Source organism: Calidris pugnax, unplaced genomic scaffold (assembly GCF_001431845.1).
Source record: "Calidris pugnax isolate Ruff unplaced genomic scaffold, ASM143184v1 scaffold111, whole genome shotgun sequence".
NCBI lineage: Eukaryota > Metazoa > Chordata > Aves > Charadriiformes > Scolopacidae > Calidris > Calidris pugnax.
The window spans coordinates 7,829,743-7,849,748 of NW_015090872.1; the positions used below are offsets into that span (position 1 = coordinate 7,829,743).

The 20,006-nt window shown below is 39.9% G+C and overlaps 2 protein-coding genes across 5 annotated transcripts in view; both read right to left on the reverse strand.

Annotated features, from left to right (window-relative positions):
• Nucleotides 1–622: 622 nt before the first annotated feature.
• On the reverse strand, nucleotides 623–9,440 carry LOC106890262 (platelet glycoprotein V-like). Of its 2 annotated transcripts, XM_014945950.1 has the most exons (3): nucleotides 9,302–9,414; nucleotides 6,449–6,626; nucleotides 623–3,333 (listed from the first exon to the last, which is right to left on the reverse strand). In XM_014945950.1, exon 3 carries the CDS (start codon nucleotides 3,305–3,307, stop codon nucleotides 1,358–1,360), a length of 1,950 nt encoding a protein of 649 aa, XP_014801436.1. In that variant the 5' UTR covers nucleotides 3,308–3,333; nucleotides 6,449–6,626; nucleotides 9,302–9,414; the 3' UTR covers nucleotides 623–1,357. The 2 variants fall into 2 exon arrangements, with proteins under 2 accessions (XP_014801436.1, XP_014801435.1); XM_014945949.1 differs by lacking the exon at nucleotides 6,449–6,626 and having other exon boundaries at nucleotides 9,302–9,440.
• Nucleotides 7,340–20,006, reverse strand: part of ATP13A3 (ATPase type 13A3) — a 59,149-nt gene continuing 46,482 nt past the window's right edge. For 2 of the 3 annotated variants that reach the window (XM_014945944.1, XM_014945945.1), the window contains exons 27-33: nucleotides 19,797–19,869; nucleotides 18,797–18,977; nucleotides 17,929–18,122; nucleotides 17,391–17,479; nucleotides 17,111–17,191; nucleotides 13,212–13,301; nucleotides 7,340–11,685 (exon numbers count right to left, since the gene is read on the reverse strand). In XM_014945944.1, the coding sequence (XP_014801430.1) occupies nucleotides 11,488–11,685; nucleotides 13,212–13,301; nucleotides 17,111–17,191; nucleotides 17,391–17,479; nucleotides 17,929–18,122; nucleotides 18,797–18,977; nucleotides 19,797–19,869 (906 nt within the window). In that variant the 3' untranslated portion in view covers nucleotides 7,340–11,487. The remainder of the gene's footprint in view (nucleotides 11,686–13,211; nucleotides 13,302–17,110; nucleotides 17,192–17,390; nucleotides 17,480–17,928; nucleotides 18,123–18,796; nucleotides 18,978–19,796; nucleotides 19,870–20,006) is intronic. The other variant, XM_014945946.1, reaches the window with a different exon arrangement.

Below are 20,006 nucleotides of genomic sequence, written 5' to 3' on the forward strand. Positions count from 1 at the left end.
TATCAATACCTGAGCAGACAAGGAACCACGTCCAGGGGCTCTTTAATCCAGCTTTTGAGCACATCAGAGCTTTAAGAACAAAGTCAGTCATGTAATTAAGCAAAAAATTAATTCAAGAGCAACCAAAGAAGCACATGCAGTCTGACAGCTATCAGTCAACTTACAAACTAAAACACTCATATCATTCAAAACATTTCAGGGTGAAGACCAAAACCCACACTACTGCCCTGGAGCTGCATTCGCACACCAACACTTGAATGGGCTGGAAGTCAGGGAGCGGTGCTATAGAATAAGAAAAGGTAAAAAGTACTGAGGCTGAATATGACCAAATGTGATACTGCACACCAAGATTTGACAGAGATACATACGTTCCCCAGCCAACTTCAGAAAAGGTGGCAGCACTTCAGGGCCCTGGGTTCAGGCAGGCTCCCTCCCACTGTGCTGTATGCCTGCAAGCCCAGGAGACACCATCCCCTTCTCTCCCAGCTCACTCGTGACCAGCTCTCAAACCAACGATGCTCTTCTGGGGCTACGCTGTGCTTCCGGGCATCTGCCCGGTGCTGCGGGTCCAAGACTCGCTCCAGCAGGCAGTGAGTAACACCTTGCTTTTCAGACCACTGGGCAAAGTTTAAGAATGAAAGTGTTTACTTAAAATTCAGAGCTGTATTAATGTTACAAAGTTTCCAAAAAAACCCAAAACAAACAACAAAATACATCAAGATCATATTCCTGAGCCCAGCATCTTGCTTATCTTGCTCTGGTTAAGCTAAAGGAAAGCACTGTTAGATTTAAATGGTACTGTGTCCTCCTGCCACGTCCTGGAAAAGGGCTGAGAACAGAAAGCAAAAATTAAAACACTTGCACTGTATCATTCTGCCCCCACCCACATCTTAAAAGGTCTTTTCCAGCAGCTCCTCCCAAAAATACCATTTCTTTTCTCCACGAGGAGACAAAGCATTGCAGGCAGTATAAGGCACATCAGCATTTGGACACTACGGGCAGCCTCTACAGCAGGGTTGAGGCAGTGCTCCCGTGTAGGCTGCCCTACATCAGTGCCACTTCCACCCGAGGAGCTGTGTCCGGAGGGACAGGGCTCCAGCCCCAAACCAGCAGCACACACAGAGGTGACCACAGATTTTCTTTCAGCTCTCCCTCTGGGTTCATGCACCAAGTGCTGCGGCACCACACAGTGATTACAACCACTGCTGGCAAACCCTGCAAGGTACAGACAGAAAAGCACATGCTCATTATGCTGTAAAGACAAGGTCTTTATGGTTCTTGCTGTAAAGATTTGTAATCCATATCCAAATCAAGTGCCGACTGCCCAAATGCTCAAAATGCATCCAAAGCGGTGCTTCTAATCCTCTCCTTGGCTGGTATTGTCTATCTTAAAAAAACTTATCAGAACTACAGGCTGAGCAGGAGCATTTCTGGAGTGCAAGAGTTGCCTGGTTTTACTCATCACATACAGACTGAGCACAATGGTTACAGTCTGGAGCGCTAAAATCAAATTGTGAAGGCACAAAAATAGCTGACAATAAGCAACTCTGGCATTAAAATAGGGGTTAGCAGTCCTGCGGGCTGGCAGCTCATCCCACTGGGCAAGAGTAGTTACATCTGTCCCTCTGACACCGTTGCTTTCTACTGTGCGACCGGGAGAAGTTTGGGTTGGAACACTTGAGAAATGAAACCCAGGCTGTCCAACATCTTCAAGGTGTGAATAGGTGTAATCTGGAGTTGCACGAGGAACTGATGTGGGTGTGCTGGTCTCCAGGCCAGACACCGCTGCTACAGTAGTCTCCCAAGATGATGTTAAGTGCTCCCTCATAAGGGAAGTAGAATTTGGGGGATCGGTTGAGCTCAACATCTGGTATGTAACGGGTGTTGTTGGTGGGCACTCCAGGTGGTCATCTGTCAGAGCCACAAGGGAAATATTCTGCAGTGCCAGTGGGCTGTCACACCTCAGGGATGGTGTGTTTTTAACTATCTCCACGCTCTTCTGGAGCCACTCTTGGAAGCCAAGAATTTGGCAATCACATTTCCAAGGGTTGTCATCAAGGAAGACTTCTTGCAGCTCGGGTAAAGCAGTAAAGAAATCTCCAGGAAGAGACTGCAGATTTGTACTATTGAGGTAAACTTTCTGAAGGTGCTTGAGATTACGAAAGAGGTTTCTAGGAAGAACCTCAAGCCTCGTACTGTAAAGCGAAATGTTGTGCAGTTTCTGAAGGCTCAGGAAGATGCCCTCTGGCAGACTGGAAATATTATTTGTATGCAGAGAAAGGCCCCGCAGTTCATTCAGACCACTGAATGCATTCTTGGGAAGAACACTAAGCTCTGGATTAAAGCTTAGCACAAGAAGCTCCAAATTTGTCAAGTTACTGAACACAAAATCTGGTATTGTTGAGAGCTTTGTGTGATACAGCCACAGGCTACCAAGATGCCTCATTTCTCCAAACAACACTTCTGGAAGAGACTTCAGTGGGTTCCCGTACAAGGTCAATTTAGAGAGGTCATGCAAACGCAGAAAGAGTCCAGGAGGCAAAACCTCAAGCCTGTTTCTGGAGAGCGTGAGGATTCTCAGTTTATGAAGACAATTAAATGCATCAGGGGCAATGGACTGGATGTTATTGGAATGCAGGAAGAGTTCCAGCAGCTCCTTCAGGCTATCAAACATACCAGACTCTATTGAAGACAGCCTGTTAAAATACAACATCAGCTTCTCAAGCCTGGCTAATGCACTAAATATATTTCTGGGAAGTGCTGCCAAACAATTTCTTGACAAGTTCAGTACTTTGAGTTTGGCAAGTTTCTTCAGCACGTCACCAGGAAGTGCTGTTAGTTGGTTTTTGTTCAAGAAAAGCCCCTCCAAGCTAGCTAGTTTGTCAAACAGATTTTCTCCGATGGATTTCAACCTGTTATTTTCAAGGATCAACTGCTGAAGCTGTACCATGTCATCAAACACTCCTGGAGGAAGTTCAACCAACTTATTATCTAGCAGCTTGAGGGCTTTTAGCCTTCGTAAGCCTTTAAAAGCCATTGATGAAATCAGAGAGATGTTGTTTGAAGACAAGAAAAGATGCTGCAGTTCCACCATCCCAGCAAAAACATCTTGCAAGTATGTTACATTGGTGCCCGTTACGTGAATTTCTGTCATGTTACAAGGCAGATTTAGGGATTCCAGGTCTTTTATGTGGGGACCAGAGCAATGAATTGCCTTTTTTGAAGAGCAGTCGCATTTCTCAGGACAAATAGATGCATCCAACTGGAAGAAAAGCTTGATCATCACTGACAAACGGAACATCAACATCCTTGTTGAAGCGCCAGAAACATCAGCTGTTACAAGAGATAAGAGAGAGTCAGGATTTTATCACAAGTAGTTAATAATTTAGCAGCCAAAGTTGTGTGAATATATCACAAAACCTGCAAATGTGCAAAATTTCTCTTGGCTCAAAAGCAAACTGTAAAAATCTCTATTACTGTTGACTGAAAATATTTCTGAGGTGCTCAGTTTACACTGAGAAATACACATATAGCTCTTTTGAAAATCAAGTATTCCTTATTTATATTTGTACTAGTCAAGTATAATAAAAGCATATGAATATCATGATGAAACTCTAAGTAGTCATAAGACATATTTATTTGAACACAAAAAACATTGTTACATACAAAGTCTTTTAAAAAAAGAAGTATCAAAAGGTCCTGCTCCAACAATATTTTTTAATAATAAATTGTAGGGTATCTGAGGTTTAAAAATAAAGTTGAGCCTGCAAAAATAGACAATGGAGGTAAAAAGGGTGTCCTATATTTTCAGTGGCCAAAAGCAAAACAGCACACAGTTCTGATAAATCATCTCTCAGCATTTCCAAGTGATCGCTTCTTGGAACCGCCCAAGAACACACAAGAAGCAACAGGCTATTTTTGACATCGCCTGAAATAACACACAAGAGCTCGTGTGGCTCGGGGCAGGAGTGAGCCTCTGATAACCACCACGTCTCATTTCAGCAGCTTAACACAATACTCGGTTAACAGTGGTATTAAAAATACAATGAAATAAGAGGAAAGAAATGCCATGAGGTTTGCTAGAGAGTGGTACCAATAACGGTAGATCTGCATGAAACGTACCACAAAGTTGTAAAGTCATAGATTTCCAAACAAAAAAAGGAACAGGAAGACAACGGTTGTAGCAATAATAACAATATTTAAAACAGCAAGTCAAAGAGAAATCCACAGTTTAGAAATACTTCCTCAGTGAAATCAACAAGTCCAAGTGTAATCAGAAACCTGGAAGCCAAGCACCTGGCTGAGGAGAAGCAGCAGCTGGGACTGCTGGATTAGCTGGACAAGTTAGTGGATGTAACTGGAATAGCCAACACCATGTCTTCAGCACCCGGAACACTGGGGGAGAGGAGGACTCCCATCCCAACCTGCCATTTTCCGGGGGCAAGGATGAAGCTCTCCCACACCGACCCCTCCCACAGACATGGGTACAAACCCCATCGCTTAAAGAAGCCAGGTGGGACGGCAGAGCTTTCCACATGCCTGAACTGCTGACAAGAACATACCACCATGGATCAAAACCAGCTGTTGCACCAAAAAAAAAAAAAGCAAAAGGGAGTTCTTTAAAAAAAAAAAAAAACACCCAAAAAAATTCTTGGTTAGGTTCAGCGTACTGAAGACTGGTAAAATCTGCATCTCTTCCTTGGGAAGGGAAGGACACAGCATCTAGTAGTGTCAACCACCAGCAATGTGGTGCCACAAAGCAAGCTCTTGCTGGGCTTTTTACATTTTCAGTTGTAGAAAGTTATTAAAAAAAAAAAAAAAAAAAAAAAAAAAGGCTCTGAGATTTCATCTTTCCAAAAGACTTTTCCAAGTCAAACAAGAATCTCTCAGAGAACCTCACCCTCCTAGTAACCCCCTCTGACCCTGATCCCACCTCTCCCCACCTCAGCACGCCGATGAGGAGCACATCCCCAGGCACCCAGGGTGAGTACCTGAGCCCCCAGCGAGCCGCTTCTGGGGGTGCCCAAGTACACCCCTCCACGCAGGGCAGAAACAGACCAAGAAATTTCTGTTTCAAGCCCTGACTGGCATCTCAACCTGCACCAACTCAGCCCAAGACCATGGCAGAACTACAGGATTCAGTGAGGTGAGAGAAATAAGGATCCAGAGAACCAAATGGGGGAAAAAAAAAACCAAACACAAACCACACCACAAAACCCCAAACTCTTACGCTACAGATCGCAAATGCAGGTCCCTCCGAGGGCACGACTGCAGGCTGTAAAATAAGAAAGAGGCTAAGGCCAGGCTGCAGACTGGGAATGACCATTTTCCTGGTCTCACAGCAGAAGGTGAGAGTATTCAACGAGGCAAGGTCAGAGACTCGGAACTGCTCAGGAACGAACAATGGAATGGTAGAAGCTCTTTGCAAGAGATTAAGGCCACAAGCATATGACTGGCACAGGAACTGGATAATCCTATGGATCTCAAACAGCTACAGCTGCTAATGGTATTTTTTTTAAGAAATAACTTTAAACTTCCACAATTGAAGATTTTAATAGTAGAGAACACAGCAAGAGCCAAGTAAGGACCATACTTATCGATTCCCATGTATTAAAATTTTCTCAGACCCTTGCATGAGACACCTGGCATTCCAGAAAGGACACCAGCCTGGCTGCTCATTTACCACATTCTGGTCTACAACCTCTTTCCCTTCCTACCACCCCCTCAGTGTTTCTCAGACTACGAACAGTTGCCAGATGCAATAAATTAATGCTGTCCGTATATTAAAAGTCACAAATCAGTTTTGAACTGAGTTTCATAGAATACTGAGCGCACGTATCATTTACTATGGTGCTTAAGTTTTTTACTTTCTTACAAGTTTCTAAACTCCTATGACCGTGAAAAAGGACTTTTGACCTGTACCTTGGGGACTTATCTGCTTTTTAGAGGAACTTACAGGGAGCATTGCAGGCAATCGGGCTTCACCATGACTCTGCACTTCACATGGGAAGTAAACCAGCAAAACGCATCCTCTAGATAACACTTTCACCCATATTTGCTTAACTACTGTGAAAGGCCAAAGAGTATTTTCAATTTCAGAGCAGATTTTGCCTGCATTTAGTTGTGCAAGCAACCAGCTTCCAGAGGTTGTACACAACTCCAGAAGTAGAACTGGAGGCCACTCATAACAAGGAGAAAGCCTGAAGTCACATACACAATAGCATAAAACACAGTTGTATCTTCTTTGACAGTGATATTAGAGTATGTGCTTCAACCAACCCCGTGCAAATCTGCTTAGAGTCAGAAATCTACATTTCAACATGAATTATGACCAGAAAGAAATTTCAAATTTCTTAAGACAGTTTCACCATGGTCTTCTAATACAGGCACATTAGGTTTTGAAGAAGTGGACACATCTACTTCAAACCACCAAGTGACTGAGATGTACCTTCACGAGGCTGCTCTGACTTTTACTTTCTTGCAGGATCGGAGTCAAAGCAATTTGAGCAAGGAATGAATCCACTGAACCCTTTGGCTAAGCAATCCAGGGCTGACCCATGTGGCTTCTGGTTTTCCTCTAAGTCTTCTGTAGTCACGGGCCAACAAAACCTAAAGCCTGAGAGATTCTGAAGAGAGAAAAGCTTTAAATTTTCGAAATATTAGCTTGAAATTAGAAGACAAAGTTCGTGTAATGAAGTAATCAAACATCTTCAAGTTTAAAATAATGTGCTCTGTCAATGAATATTTAAACAGAAGGTGAGCTGCAGGATGGAAAAGACGCTTTCATTTGTGTGATTTTTCCAAAGACAATTGCAATGACAGTGCCAGCTCACAGCCAGGAACATTTGCCCAAGAGTCCTTCCACAACAATGCCTCCCATGCGTCAAAGAACAGAAGGAACATCTGGATAACAGAAGGTGGGAACAAGATGCCATCACATGTACAAGGTCTGGTTTTAAAATGGCTCTTATAAGCCATCAGGTAAAAGTAGTCACTGTTACCCCACTGCAGCAGAGCAGCGCTGTCATATGCACTGCTAACGCCCGGCACACACACTTCACCACTGCCCACAGTTCATCTCTGTCTTCAAAAACACAGGGGCACCGAATGAGACACCCAGGAAATGTTCAAGGCCAGGCTGGATGGGGCTTTGAGCAACCTGGTCTAGTGGGAGGTTTCCCTGCCCACGGCAGGGGGCTTGGAACTCAATCTTTACGGTCTCTTCCAACTCTAACCATTCTACGACATCAGTGGGATTAAGTCTGACTTCTTCAACAAGCTTTGGACCTAACTGTATAAAGAATAATTGAAAACAATTTCATGAAACTAATGAAAAGAGTTAAAATATCTGTTCATTTTAATTTTATTTTCAAAGAGCTTCAGTCACAAAAATGATTTACAATTCTATTTACAATTCTATTGTACAGTTATTTATGTATGCCTCTTGACAACAGGGTACCATTCTAGAGCAGCAATACATATTTTAAATACAAAGATGTAATATCATTTCAGATTTAAAAATAAAAGGAAGCTGAGCTTCTAGAGAGCGCTGTAATGATGAACTTTTTAATCTGTGTTAGGCTTGAGGAATTCATGACAAACCGAGTAGTTTCTGGTTCACATAATTATCAAACAAGCTGCAGTTGTTGAAAATAGCTTTAAAAACCTGAAGCTTTACTGTATAAAATCAACATATTCAAGACTCTAAAAATTGTCAAAAACCCACAGCTTTCCCTTAGACATACAAAAACCTAAGTTTACAATTCAGAATTTCATGGGAGAAATCCTACAGAACTTTAGCTCTCTCTTTTTGTGATGACCAACGTAAGCATTAAAAATTTGCAGCATAAAAAGGACTCCACATCTGCTTAGTATTATACTGTATACACATATACAGTACAGGATTATTTACCCAATTTGGGATGACTGTTCAGCACAACCTTCATGAAGAAAGAAAAAAAATAAATAGAATTTTAAATCCAACGACTTTTTAAAAGTGCAACAGTAAGAGTCTCCAATTTAAAGTTATGATGAATATGGACAGTCAGTTCTGTGGGTGTTTTAGCCGCTTCTACTCAAGCATTATTCGCAGCATTTTCTTTACAGTAGATTTAGTTCTATAGTACATGGAACAAGAGTTACAGCTAATTAAATCTGAAGGGAAGAGGAAAAAAAATCCACTTTAAAAATAACCCTGAGGGATATACAATTTAATGATCTTGCAATTTATTTCTAAAAAGTAACATTTATTATTTAGCAATTGCTTTTCTGGGTAGACCAGTCCTTTAAGTATGTGCATAAATAATATTTAAAAATCAGTAATATTTACAAATCCTAATACATCAAAGTAAAATACGTACAGATTTAAGTCTGCATACACAAATAATTTAATAATAAATCAAACTCCTCAATGTAAGGCCAAAATATACAGCAGGAAGAAAATGTCTACCAAGTATCTAGTGGAGATCACTAAATTGGTCTGTTCACCTGAATTTAGACTTCCAAGATGAACATTAGAAGAGATTCTTTTAACTACGAACTGAATTTCATCTTACTTCAAAGCAGAAACTGAATATGCTAGTGCAGATCTAGTTTGCTGCATTTCTGAAAACCAGAAAAAATAAACTGCTCAAAATGAGAAAAATTATAGGTGGCCAAACTCAGCTCTTGGGCAGGAAGGCATAAATCCCAATAATCGCAGAAGATGCAAAAGCTTATTTTGTGGCTGAACTGCAACAAACAAGAAGGATCCTCAGAAAAGCAGATTTATTATTCTTGACTAAGCGTCAGAAGCAAATAGGTCAGAGCTCAAGCATGCAACCTCAAGAACGTTCACTAACTCTGAACGCATACCTTGAGGAAACCGGCTCCCGTTTGCAAAAAGTACTCAAGTTTAAGAAACTCATGACCCATGAGTCACCCAATCAAGTGAAGACACTTGGCAATTTCTATTTAGTAAGAGTTCCCTAAAATACTTTCCGAAGACAAGCCCGCCTTAATAAGCTGTTTCCTCCTTGCTTTTCTGGTAAGTCTAATAAGCTACAATAAGACAAAAGACTAGCTTCAGAAACAAGAAAAACTGCAAGAAATTATCAGTTTAGAGAAAGTATTAAGCAAAAGGGAAAGACCCAAATATTTTCTTTCACTTCTGATGGAACAATCAAGCCAAAACGGTCAATGAAATGGAAAGCAAAAGCTTATGCGTTTGAGGATAAGTCACAGCTCCCAGGTCCAAGATGCATAGCTTCACAACATTTTTCAACTAAAATATTATTTTTCTTTAAATTTGAGTACTACTTACGCAGCTAAGAATTATTCTTCATCGATTATTCCATGCTACAAAGATTTTGTAAGATCAACATTGACAGAAGTTAGCCAACTGACTCAAGCTCATGATTAAGAAGCTTATCCAAGTCCACAATTGCAGACCCCTTAAAAAGCTACCAATGTTGTTCGATGTTTATGACCATAAGAAGCCAGGATAATACGACTTTTACGTTGCTCTGCTGAATGAATGCCAAGAAAACCACTTTTCTCTTCCTCCTGCTCCACCCCTCACAAAACAACAACAAAATCAGGAAAAGAGTTGACAGCTGGACAGGAGATAGTACACCATACGCGTACTATTTATGAGGAGCAAGTGCTAGTAACTTACAACCCTAAGTTCTAGGAAAAAGTCTTCCAAACATTTAGCTCCGTTTTTAAATTCCTCATTGGCACAGTACGTTCAACACTGCCGAAACCGTAACGTGAGCAGTGGGGGACGCTGCCCGTACCGCCTTACAGAGCACCACAGGGGAATGAGGCCCAACCAGAAAAAATTCCCCTTATTAAAACAATGCTGGAATGAAATAGTCTCCACAGGAATTTAAAAAACGCTTTCAAATTCCATCATCAGAATATACACAAGTCACACTAATCCCAGCCAGTTGGGGAATTTGGGACACAGCTCCTTCACAACTACCCTAAAGGGCCAGACTTCCTTCTCTAAAGATCTCTACAGAATTGCCATTTCTCCAGATCCCCTCCCAAAACCTGGAGGTGCCCAAAACAGTCAGTTGCAGACTAGGCAAAAGTCACTATTTTTATCGTCTTCCCAAAGACACTAAAGAAGACTCTCCTGACAGCTTAGGATGTTGAAGATGGTTTGGAGATAAGTAATGTGTGGTTAAAAAAAAAAATAGTTTTAAGCTTTACAGGTGAAGATGATGCCTGCCTCTACATCTTTGCAGTTCTATTCTTCTAGTGGCCTTGTGTTTTGACACTGCCAAATGGCAAAATGATGTTATCACTACCCCTAGTGCTTAAGCAGCGTTATTGTTGATGCAAGCATTTCTTTTTTTTTTTTTTTAGTAAGTAAAATCCACTTAAGCCTTACAGTTCTGCAGCAAGACAGATTTTAGCTCAACTATTTTCTCTTAATTTTGTTTCATACAGCTACATATAGCGCTTAAGACAATGGCAGACTCTTTGAAATGCATATGTTCTTAACATGCACAAATCCCAAGCGTGGGCATGTGAAAATATTTCTCCCTCCTACCCCCGTTTCCCTTGCAGCAGTAACTCTGGCCTTACTACTTCAAGGTATATAGGAAAATTATCTTAACATTTAGACGGAAAACATGGTCTACAAAGGGATAATCCAATCCTTCTGTTACAAAAAGCAAGGTCTGTGGAGAAATGCATAGCTAAATGTAATAAAACACGAGACAGAAGAAAGTATTAAGATTCTCCAGCCTTCCTTCTCCAAAAACTTCAGAGCGTAGCCAAATGCCTCCCCTCCACTGGAGGCCACCTAAGCCCTTCCTTGGGGTTAGCTAGAAAGGAAGCTAAGAACCCACTTGAAAGCAATGTGCTTTCTTTTTAAGGACAGAGCATACTGCTTTTATAGCATTCCCAGTTCCTGCTGTGGCAGACTAAAGACTTAAAACTTAAAATCCAAAATTTACACCTGGAAACACTCTTTACTAGTAGGGACAAACTTAGAGGTACACACATCAAAACTTCAGAACCGTTCTGAGGCACAAAGCTTTTCAAGAGTATCAAAAAAAAAAAACCAAAACCAAAAGGCATGACAAGGTTACGATGTGCCTCTAATATTACCAGGAACCCATCGCATCACAGGGCTTACACAAACACGTGCCCAGGTAAGCAGTTAGAACAATGATTGAGATAACTCCAGGCAAATAAAGTGAACCTGTTTTAACTGCCCTGCAGTTTAAACCTTCAAATACATCTCATTTAGGAGTAATGAAATTTGAAAGAAGGTGGAAGGAAACACAATCATGTTTGCTCTGCCTAAGGTAACCTACATTTTTAAAATGTATAGCCAGAAGACATCTGGCTCTGAAATTTGTATTCAGAGAGACAAAACAGTTGGAATATCTGCATTAGAATTTGATGTTTAGTGTACTGCAATTTCAAATAAAGCCTTAAAATTACATTCTTCTGAATACTACTGAAGACACATGCCACCAAGATCCACTGTTACGTTACAGTGATGATTTGATATGATCCATTTCCTTGGGGTGGTACTTTAGCTTCTGTTGTTGTTCTGGGTTTTGGTGGCCATTCTGGATCAACCAGCAGTTCCTGAGCTAGATGCATATACTTGGCTTTTGGTGTCTTCTCTCTACAACCAAACAGGGAAGAAAGGAAAGAGACTCCACACCGATCCACAGCCTCCTGCAGAAGTGAACAGATTTGAAAATGTTATTACAATAAGAAAAAAAATAATATAACTAACAATACAGTAACTCGATAGAAGGTAAACTTTTATTTTCTAATTTGCTATGTCTTGTCACATTGGACCTAGAAAGCAGCAGTACAGAAACTCTGCTGTTGTTATCTCTTCTATACTGTGGTAGCAATGACATTTAAAAACCATTAAGAAAAAACAAGTATTCTACATTATCGTAACATCTAAGGTCACCAATAGCTTTTATGTGTATTTTATATTAGTTTCAATAAGCACAGGTAAAACAGGCACTATTAATTGATGCTACTATTGAAGAATAAAAGCCTGCTCCAGAAAAAGCAGTCAAATTCCCAGAGTCTCAAAACACTTTTTAACCAATGAATTAACTAAAGGCAGCCAGGCAGCCACAAGTGGCAGTATTTAACTTGCTGATACTGTGAAACCCAAGTCCTACAGTTATTAACAGTTATTAAAACAGACACAAATTACTGAACTTAAGCCTGCCTTCCTGTTTTTCCTCTCCTTGTCCCAAACGCATGTAGCTTAACTAGCTGGTGCAGAGAAACACCATTCCTCATTCTCAAGACCCTTTCCTGTCTCAGAGCACCTGTAGTCTGCAGGGCTGATATGTAATGGGGATAGTATTCTATGGTTCTCTTTATGCTCAGAATTTCTATCGATTGGTGAACTGAACCAAACATGAGCCTTAAGAACAACCACGATTCTTCAGTGAATACAAAGCAATGTTTTCTTCAACAGCCTCAAAATGACAAACGTAAATCTGAAGTGAATACATTTAATAAAATTTAGTACTGAGAAATGAACCATTGCAATTTCAACAAAGACAAATGTACAACCAGCTAAAAGTAAGAAGCCAACAGGCTTAAAAAAAGAAAAAGCTATTTTTTACAGGATTCACATATATTTCCTTTATGTATTAAAGGCAGAGGGGCAGACCAGACCAAGATTCATGGTCACCAGAAAAGCTGGAGCTAAATCCTTCAGTCTCCTAAACCGTCTGAAGTAGTAATAACACACTTTCATTTGACATTTGGTTTTGCTTCATTTATACGTGCTGTAAATTACTGCTCTCACGAGACAGTGTTCTAAAACCCTAAACCAAATTAACCTAATAAAGAACTGGATTAGATCCAGCATCAGCAATTCTGCTTCCAAGCAAATCAAGATGTTCTCCAGTCCTAGCATGCTAACTTGGGACAACACAAATAAAATTTGCCAATGCGCAAACTGAAGATAAAGTGAGAAAAGTCTTAAAAGCAATCCTCTGGGTTTGCTTCACAGTTCTTGTATACAGAGTTATATTCCTTAAGTGTCAACAAGGAGAAAAATATAAAACCAGAAGCCTTTCCTTTTAATATTCAAGTTACAGAAATCTAATTTAAACAGTCCTAAGCTTAAGATAAGGCAACAGACACTTATAGATCATAAAAAAGACAAAACTGAATTAATCGGCATGCACTTAAATGACGACAGCAAAATACTAGTCTCCAACCTGAGGTGGCTGGGGTATGGTGAGGCGATATTCTCCTTGTTTGTCTCGATTGAACACAACCTTCCAAAGGATCATATCAAGGAGGACATTCTGTGAGACATTGCAGTGAGCGGGAAGAATTAAAGAAACTAATGATCATTTGTTGTTAGTGTGCATATTACAAATAAAACCCCGAATAGTGTGTTGGGCATGACTAATTCAGTGCCAGGCAAAACGGAGAGTTTACGTTATTTGTCACTATACTTAAGTGATAAACATTTTCATTCTTAAAGTGCTCATATAAGATTTAAGAATATGTACATGTACTTTAAATCAATAGCAACAATGACCAAAACTGCATCCATCGATACAGGTAGAAATCATAAATACACATTCTTAATGTGTTTCAGTACTTTAAAAAAACCTCAGAAGCGCTGCAGACATGAATGCTTTAAGCAGTTTCCCCTCAAAACACCTTTAACACTCTAGCATACTTCATGCCAGAGCAAAGCTTTGCTCGTGGCTCATTTTAAACCAGCGACATTCCCCGGAAAAGCTTCAGTCGGGCGGCAAAGCTGAGCCACCAGCAGGAATTCTGAAGGAGCCGTTCCAGATTTTGGAAAAGAGGGCAGAACTTGAACAGTCTGTTCAGTACATCTGGTTATTCTCACAGGGCTGTGTGGGCAGACCCGAGCCTTGAACAAATCCAGCAACACAGGTGTGAACCTGTATCTTCCATGGCCTTGAGCGTTCAGCTCTGCTCTTTGGACAGATTCCATTTCTCACATCTGACTAATCTCTGCCCTTGAGAAAGGAGAGCTGATTAGCCAGGCTTTTATAATAGATATTATAATGCTCATGATTTTATAATGTACTAGAATTTTATACTGCTTTTATAAAGCTTTTGCCAACAATCTTCAGCTTGTTAGATGTTCATTTTTGAAGGCAGTCAGTCTGGTTTAAGTATGTCTATACCAGGCATCGGGGTAAGGAGGAACATCTGCTAGGATCTGCCTTTGTTGTGCAATGTTTCCTACCACCTGGTAGAAAGAACACACGTGCTTTGTGAACCTGGTCTGGCACCCACACAGAAGGAGCAAAAGCTTCACACTGCATTTCAGAAAACATCTTTGGGACAACCACAGTCAGAAATCATTCCTGTTGTAGAAGCAATTAAGAAACTACACACGAGAGTAGTGTCACACAAGTGTCAAATTGGGAAGTGTGACAAAAGATGGATCCAATCCCTCTTGTATCTCATAATTATAAAACAGTTAGAGGTAATTACAGAGGCATTAGTCTCAGCAGAATAAACTCTAGGTGATATACCTACAGAGCACCTTGCTAAAAGAAGTAAGGAGATGCCACCAGCAGCTTTTCCTAGATACTCAGAAGATGACCTGTGGTACCCAGTAACTCTGTAGGGAAAAGTGCAGTGAGCAGAAAATCCAGCCAGGCCCCCAAGGACAGAGGGCAATGAGATGGACTGGAAGTGAAAATGAAACAGCCTGTGATTTCCACACAACACACTGGACCCAGTGAGTTGGCACCACATGAAAAAGCTTCAGGGAGCTTTCAGACAAGCACAGATCAAAAGGTGGGACAAAAGCAGGCTGAGATTATGGAAGATGAAGCATGTATCATAAAACAAGGTTTGGGATTCAAGGATCACTAGCAATGCTTCTGTTGTACAGCAAGACAACTTAGATCTAAAGAAAGCATTCAACTAACAGTGAAAGCAGAAGAAACAGGGTTTTAGACAAAGTAGAACGTCCTAAACAATGTCAGGAAAATTAAATTTTATAATTAATTCTTTTCCACACCTAAAGTATGGGCAACAAGATAAATAGGAAAGTCTGGCTAAAGGGAATGTGACAAATCATTCTACCCATTTTGGTAATGACAGTGAAATGACTAATGTGTTGAAAGATACTAACGCAGACCTGCACATGAAAAAGAGGGAGGTGGGGCTTGAAATACTGGGTGAAAGGAAATGCTCTACAGTAATTATATTGCTTAGGTTATGGTTACTGGAAACTCAAGACATTTACAGATTGATGCAGCAACCAACAAGGCCCAGGAGTGGAACCTCATAAACGTTTAAACCAGAGGAGAACTATTTGTCCTTGAGACACACGCTGATGCATGGACTGACACACTGCACGGGCTTTCTACTACAGCCCTTACACTTCTGGAACAGAAATCACCAGATTGTATACAAGTTAGAAAGACCACCTGCAGAACACAGAAATTTTTCAGCAGAAGCTAAGTTTAACTTCTTTCTCTCGGTAGAGTTTATCAGTGGACTGAAAATTGTAACCTCCACCTATCAACACTCTAGGTATCAACACAACGCTCACTCCCAAGGAATAATCTTAGTGCTTCAAAAAAGCTGATTTTCCAGAGATGGTAATAAAAACATCAAAACAGATTAGAAAAAGTAAACAGGAAAAAAATTTTCTATCCATAAGGTTTGTTTTAAATTTCTCATAAGACAAAAGCGCCACAATTCCACAGCTTCAGAATAACTATTTTGTTTCAGTAGCAAAGACCACAATATACCTTAAAAAAGGAGGCAAAAAAAGAAAACTATTAGAAGTTTAGTAGTACAAAAAAAAAAAAAAGAAAGAATTAAAGGGCATGTAGGAAACCTCAATCACAAGCAGGGTTAGAATAAATATAGGGCAATGTAAGAAAGGCACAAGATCTTTAGGAGAGGATAGACTTGTTAATGACAGGGCAAAGGCCAAAAAATTAATATTTACTGCCATGTTTTGGAAAAGACAAGTTATTACCTATCACATGAAAATAACTGAAAAACATGTTCCAATAGGCAGCAACAAAATAGCATATATTGCAAATTCTATTTGGAACAACATTTTGAACACAAAGCCTTGATAATTTTATTAAACTATCAAAAAACCCCACTTTGGTTGATTTTATTTTTCTAATTTGCAAATGAAAGGGAAAAAACTAGTCAACTGGAAATAATAGGGATGCTGTAGTAATCTTCAAAGACCAAAATGGTATAAGTAAACATTATCCTGGTTACCTTGATAGCAATCCCTCACATAATAATGGACGGATTCCGAGTAGAAGCTACAGAAAATGTTATACAGTGAAAACAGATAATTGTAGTGTGCAAGCCCTAGATAATGTTGAAAGGCTGTTTCATCTAGCAGGAAAAAAAATAGTGACTAATGGCTGCAAGCAAAATCCAGATGTACTCAGGTTGGAAATAAGGCATCGAATTAACAGGAAGAAGAGCTAACCACAGGAATAAGTGACTGGCTTTGAATGCATCTGTCAAACTCCAATTCTTGAAAGCAACAGAGAGGGACTGGATGAAAGGTTGGGTATATTTCTGCTCACATTAACTCTGGAATTACAGCAGAAGAGGTCAAAATCCAGAGTGACTGACTTTGGAAAAACTCAGGGCTTGAAAAAGCAGATCTGCATGAACATCTCTACTTCTGGACTTGGATCAGATCAGATGAACAAGACCTGCATTATTCTGAAGAATAAGCCACATATGCCATCCAATTGAATGAAGATGGGGTCCCCTAAAGATTTTATATAGCTTTTTATTATGTTGTTATTCTGAACTGAACTAACACAGCAAATGAATATGGAGAGTACTGTTCTACAAAACAGTCAAAATAATTGAAGTCTACCAAGTTTCCCTGCTTTTTTTATTATTAATAAAAGCATGATCTTAAAAGCTTTTTTAAGACAGAAAATCTTGACATTTTAAATCTAGCCTACAAGGACATTTTTAGGAATATAAATGTAACAGGAAAAGAGTGGCCACTTACACTGGCACACTGTGAAGAGAGACCTTCTAAACAAGAGGCAAACACATAACGTGGAAAAAAAGCTCAGTTAAGAGACAAGCATTTTTTTCCATTTGAATTTCTTACCTCCGTCAGCACAGACACAATTGCATTGAGAACAACGATGATGAGAATCCTTAGGCGCCACTCATATGGCACACACACGAGCTGTAGGAAAAGGTTGCCAGAAGTTAGCAACACACATATGAAGTAAACACACATTGAAAACTGGCTCAGCATTATAAATTCCTCCTTCCCCCCCACAGAGATGCAAAGTTAAAGCTCTAAAGAGGTCAAGCTTGCCCAAAAGGCAGCCAACCAGTTATCCCAGGAAGCACATAACACCTGCGTATTTGCTGAATCTTACCTCAAGAAACGCATCAATAGATTCGACAGGATGCAACATGATGAAAAATATGAAGACGTAAAGAACTATCACAGATGTAACAAACAGAACTGTAAGAGAAGAAAGATATTTTAATTGGACTATCTCACAGTCAGATTTTTAGACATTTTTTCCATGTATCATGGGTTCGTTACTCCCTGGAAATAACCTCTTTTCTTCCTCTAAACCCCTTCCAGGCAGAATTTGGTAATACAAGCTGTGCTGACAGCCATGAAGAGACAGAAGACCAGACTCAGTTTCTCACTGGCTCACTTGTGGAGCATAAGCATATATACACATACACTTCTATAAACAAAGTAACTATTAACACAAATTTCTCCATACAGTTTAATACTTCCCTATCTCTATCTCTGATTATCAGAGGATAATTGCACTACGTTCTCCTGGCAACACTATTACTGCTGATGTGGCACAGGAGAACTGTATGTGAGCCATGGATAAACATGTGCAGAGTCACTTGAGTTTTACTTGGAACCGTATACAGTAAGAAAGGACTTACAGTTTTTGTAGGATGGTTGTCTAAAGGGCTTTCCTTTAGAAAAGACAATTGCCACTATGAGGTACTGAAAGCTGGATATAAAAAACAAAGTTGTGTTTTCATAATTTTTAATGTAATGCTCATCATGATCATGAATAGTCTCATTCCCATGGTGTGCAGAGCTGGTGTTTGTGGCATCCAATAGATTACATGCACTACAAAAAAAAAAGAACAGAACATTTAATACCGAGTTAAGGAGACGATCCAAACAAGGTCTACTAATTAACAAAATTGATGTCAGAACAAATTGCTACAGTAGTAAAAATATTTTATCCTTGAAAACCTATTATGGGTAGTAAGAAATAACTCAAAACTGCATCAGGGAGCTAGCAATTTTTGTGACTTCTGAGCTTCAAGTTCTGTTATGCTTCCAGCTTGTAAGTTCACTACACAAACTGTTTATAAGCTATCACTCTGGATACACTCTGAAGACAGGTAAAAAAATATTGTAATCTTAAAAAAAAAAGATTAAATCAATTTTCAGAAATATAAATTGGATTTACCGGAACTCTAACAGCAAAACAAAACTTTATAATATAGTAGAGTTAAAATATATCTGAACCACTAATTTCAAATTTCAAATGTCAACTGTCACAAAGTTGAGGAGTCTTCAGACCCTGCAGTCAGCTGAAATTCAGAACTAGGTCAGAGCCATCGGGTAACTCCTATATATTAGTGTGCTTTTCAGACAAAATTCAGCAGACTAACAAGCTGCCATCAGCAGCTTAACTTACGAAGTCCCCAAAGGGTGTCAATAAAGAAGAGAGCAATTATTGCTAAAGCTTCCCAATCATTACCGTATCCTGCATGAAGCGACTGAAACACTTACTCAGAATCCGTTGTCCAAGGCTCCTCATACCAGGACTGCTGTTTGACCCAAAAAAACCCAAAGATTTGGAAAGCAAGGCAGATGATGATCTGGGACAAAACGGAACACAAAAGTGGACCTGAGATAAGACCTGATGGAGGCCTCCGTGCAACAAGCTCCTTCCAAGCAGGGTTCAGACTCACTGCAGAGAAAGGAAAACAAAGTACACATTACATCATTATGGTTTTCAAGAGTTACCCTGTTCACATTCTGTGGAATTAGAATAGCTTGCTCATGACATCACTTTAATAATTAGTCCAGAACTGCAAGGTTGAAACCACCTTGGAAATATTACAACCCAGTAGAATAATGCCACAGTGCCTTCTAAAGGCTGGTTACCCCCAGCAGCACAGGGCAGCAGGGGACCATAACAGAAGCCATGAGACTTCAGGAATTAGTAGTGTCTGGCCAAATTCCCTTTGTCTGGCACATGGACTTACGGCTTGTTTCCTCAGCTTTGGTCTGCCATTGCTTCCAAGAAGCAGTTTCTATTAAATTTGAAAATGGAATTCTACGGTTAGCCAGTAAACTGAGTACTGGCTTTCTGAGTGGAATCAAATATTTCACTAGGTAATAGTTTTTGAGTATAACATTTTGTGGACAGAAGTTCAACTAAAAATGCAAGAAACCGTAACATTTGAGAAAGATGATATCGGAACAACTTCTGGTCTGATTCCAAAACCAGTTTCTTCACGTCAATAGAGATTTATGACTTTCTGTGCTGCAAAGAACTACTTTTCTAAGATCATGCCCACAAACTGCTTTTTGTATGACGACATTTCACAAACTTCAGATGAATAACTCAGTACACAGTGGTTTGGGTTTTTAATGCATGTACTGTGGCAGTCGTAACATCCTAACAATATGTCACAGCGCTTACTCCAAACAGCATGTAATTAAATATTAAAGAAAATCTGACCAAGCTCAAACTGCTTCAGTAGTAATTCAGCACAATACTTACTAGTGAAGACAACCACCAAAATGATTGCCAAATCAATGAAGAGAAACTGGAAATCTCCCAAATTGCTCAGGATCTAGATAGGAATCACAATTGAAACATTGGTAATTTCTTCACAACAAGAAACATCTTACAGTGACACTCTTACAGCACTAATTCACTCTATAATCTGGACGATATCTCCTGTCAAACTGGCTTCCTTTATCTGCGGGA

Excerpts from the sequence above, each read along its gene's own strand:
- LOC106890262 (XM_014945949.1), bottom strand. The coding sequence starts at position 3,307 with ATGTTGATGTTCCGTTTGTCAGTGATGATCAAGCTTTTCTTCCAGTTG.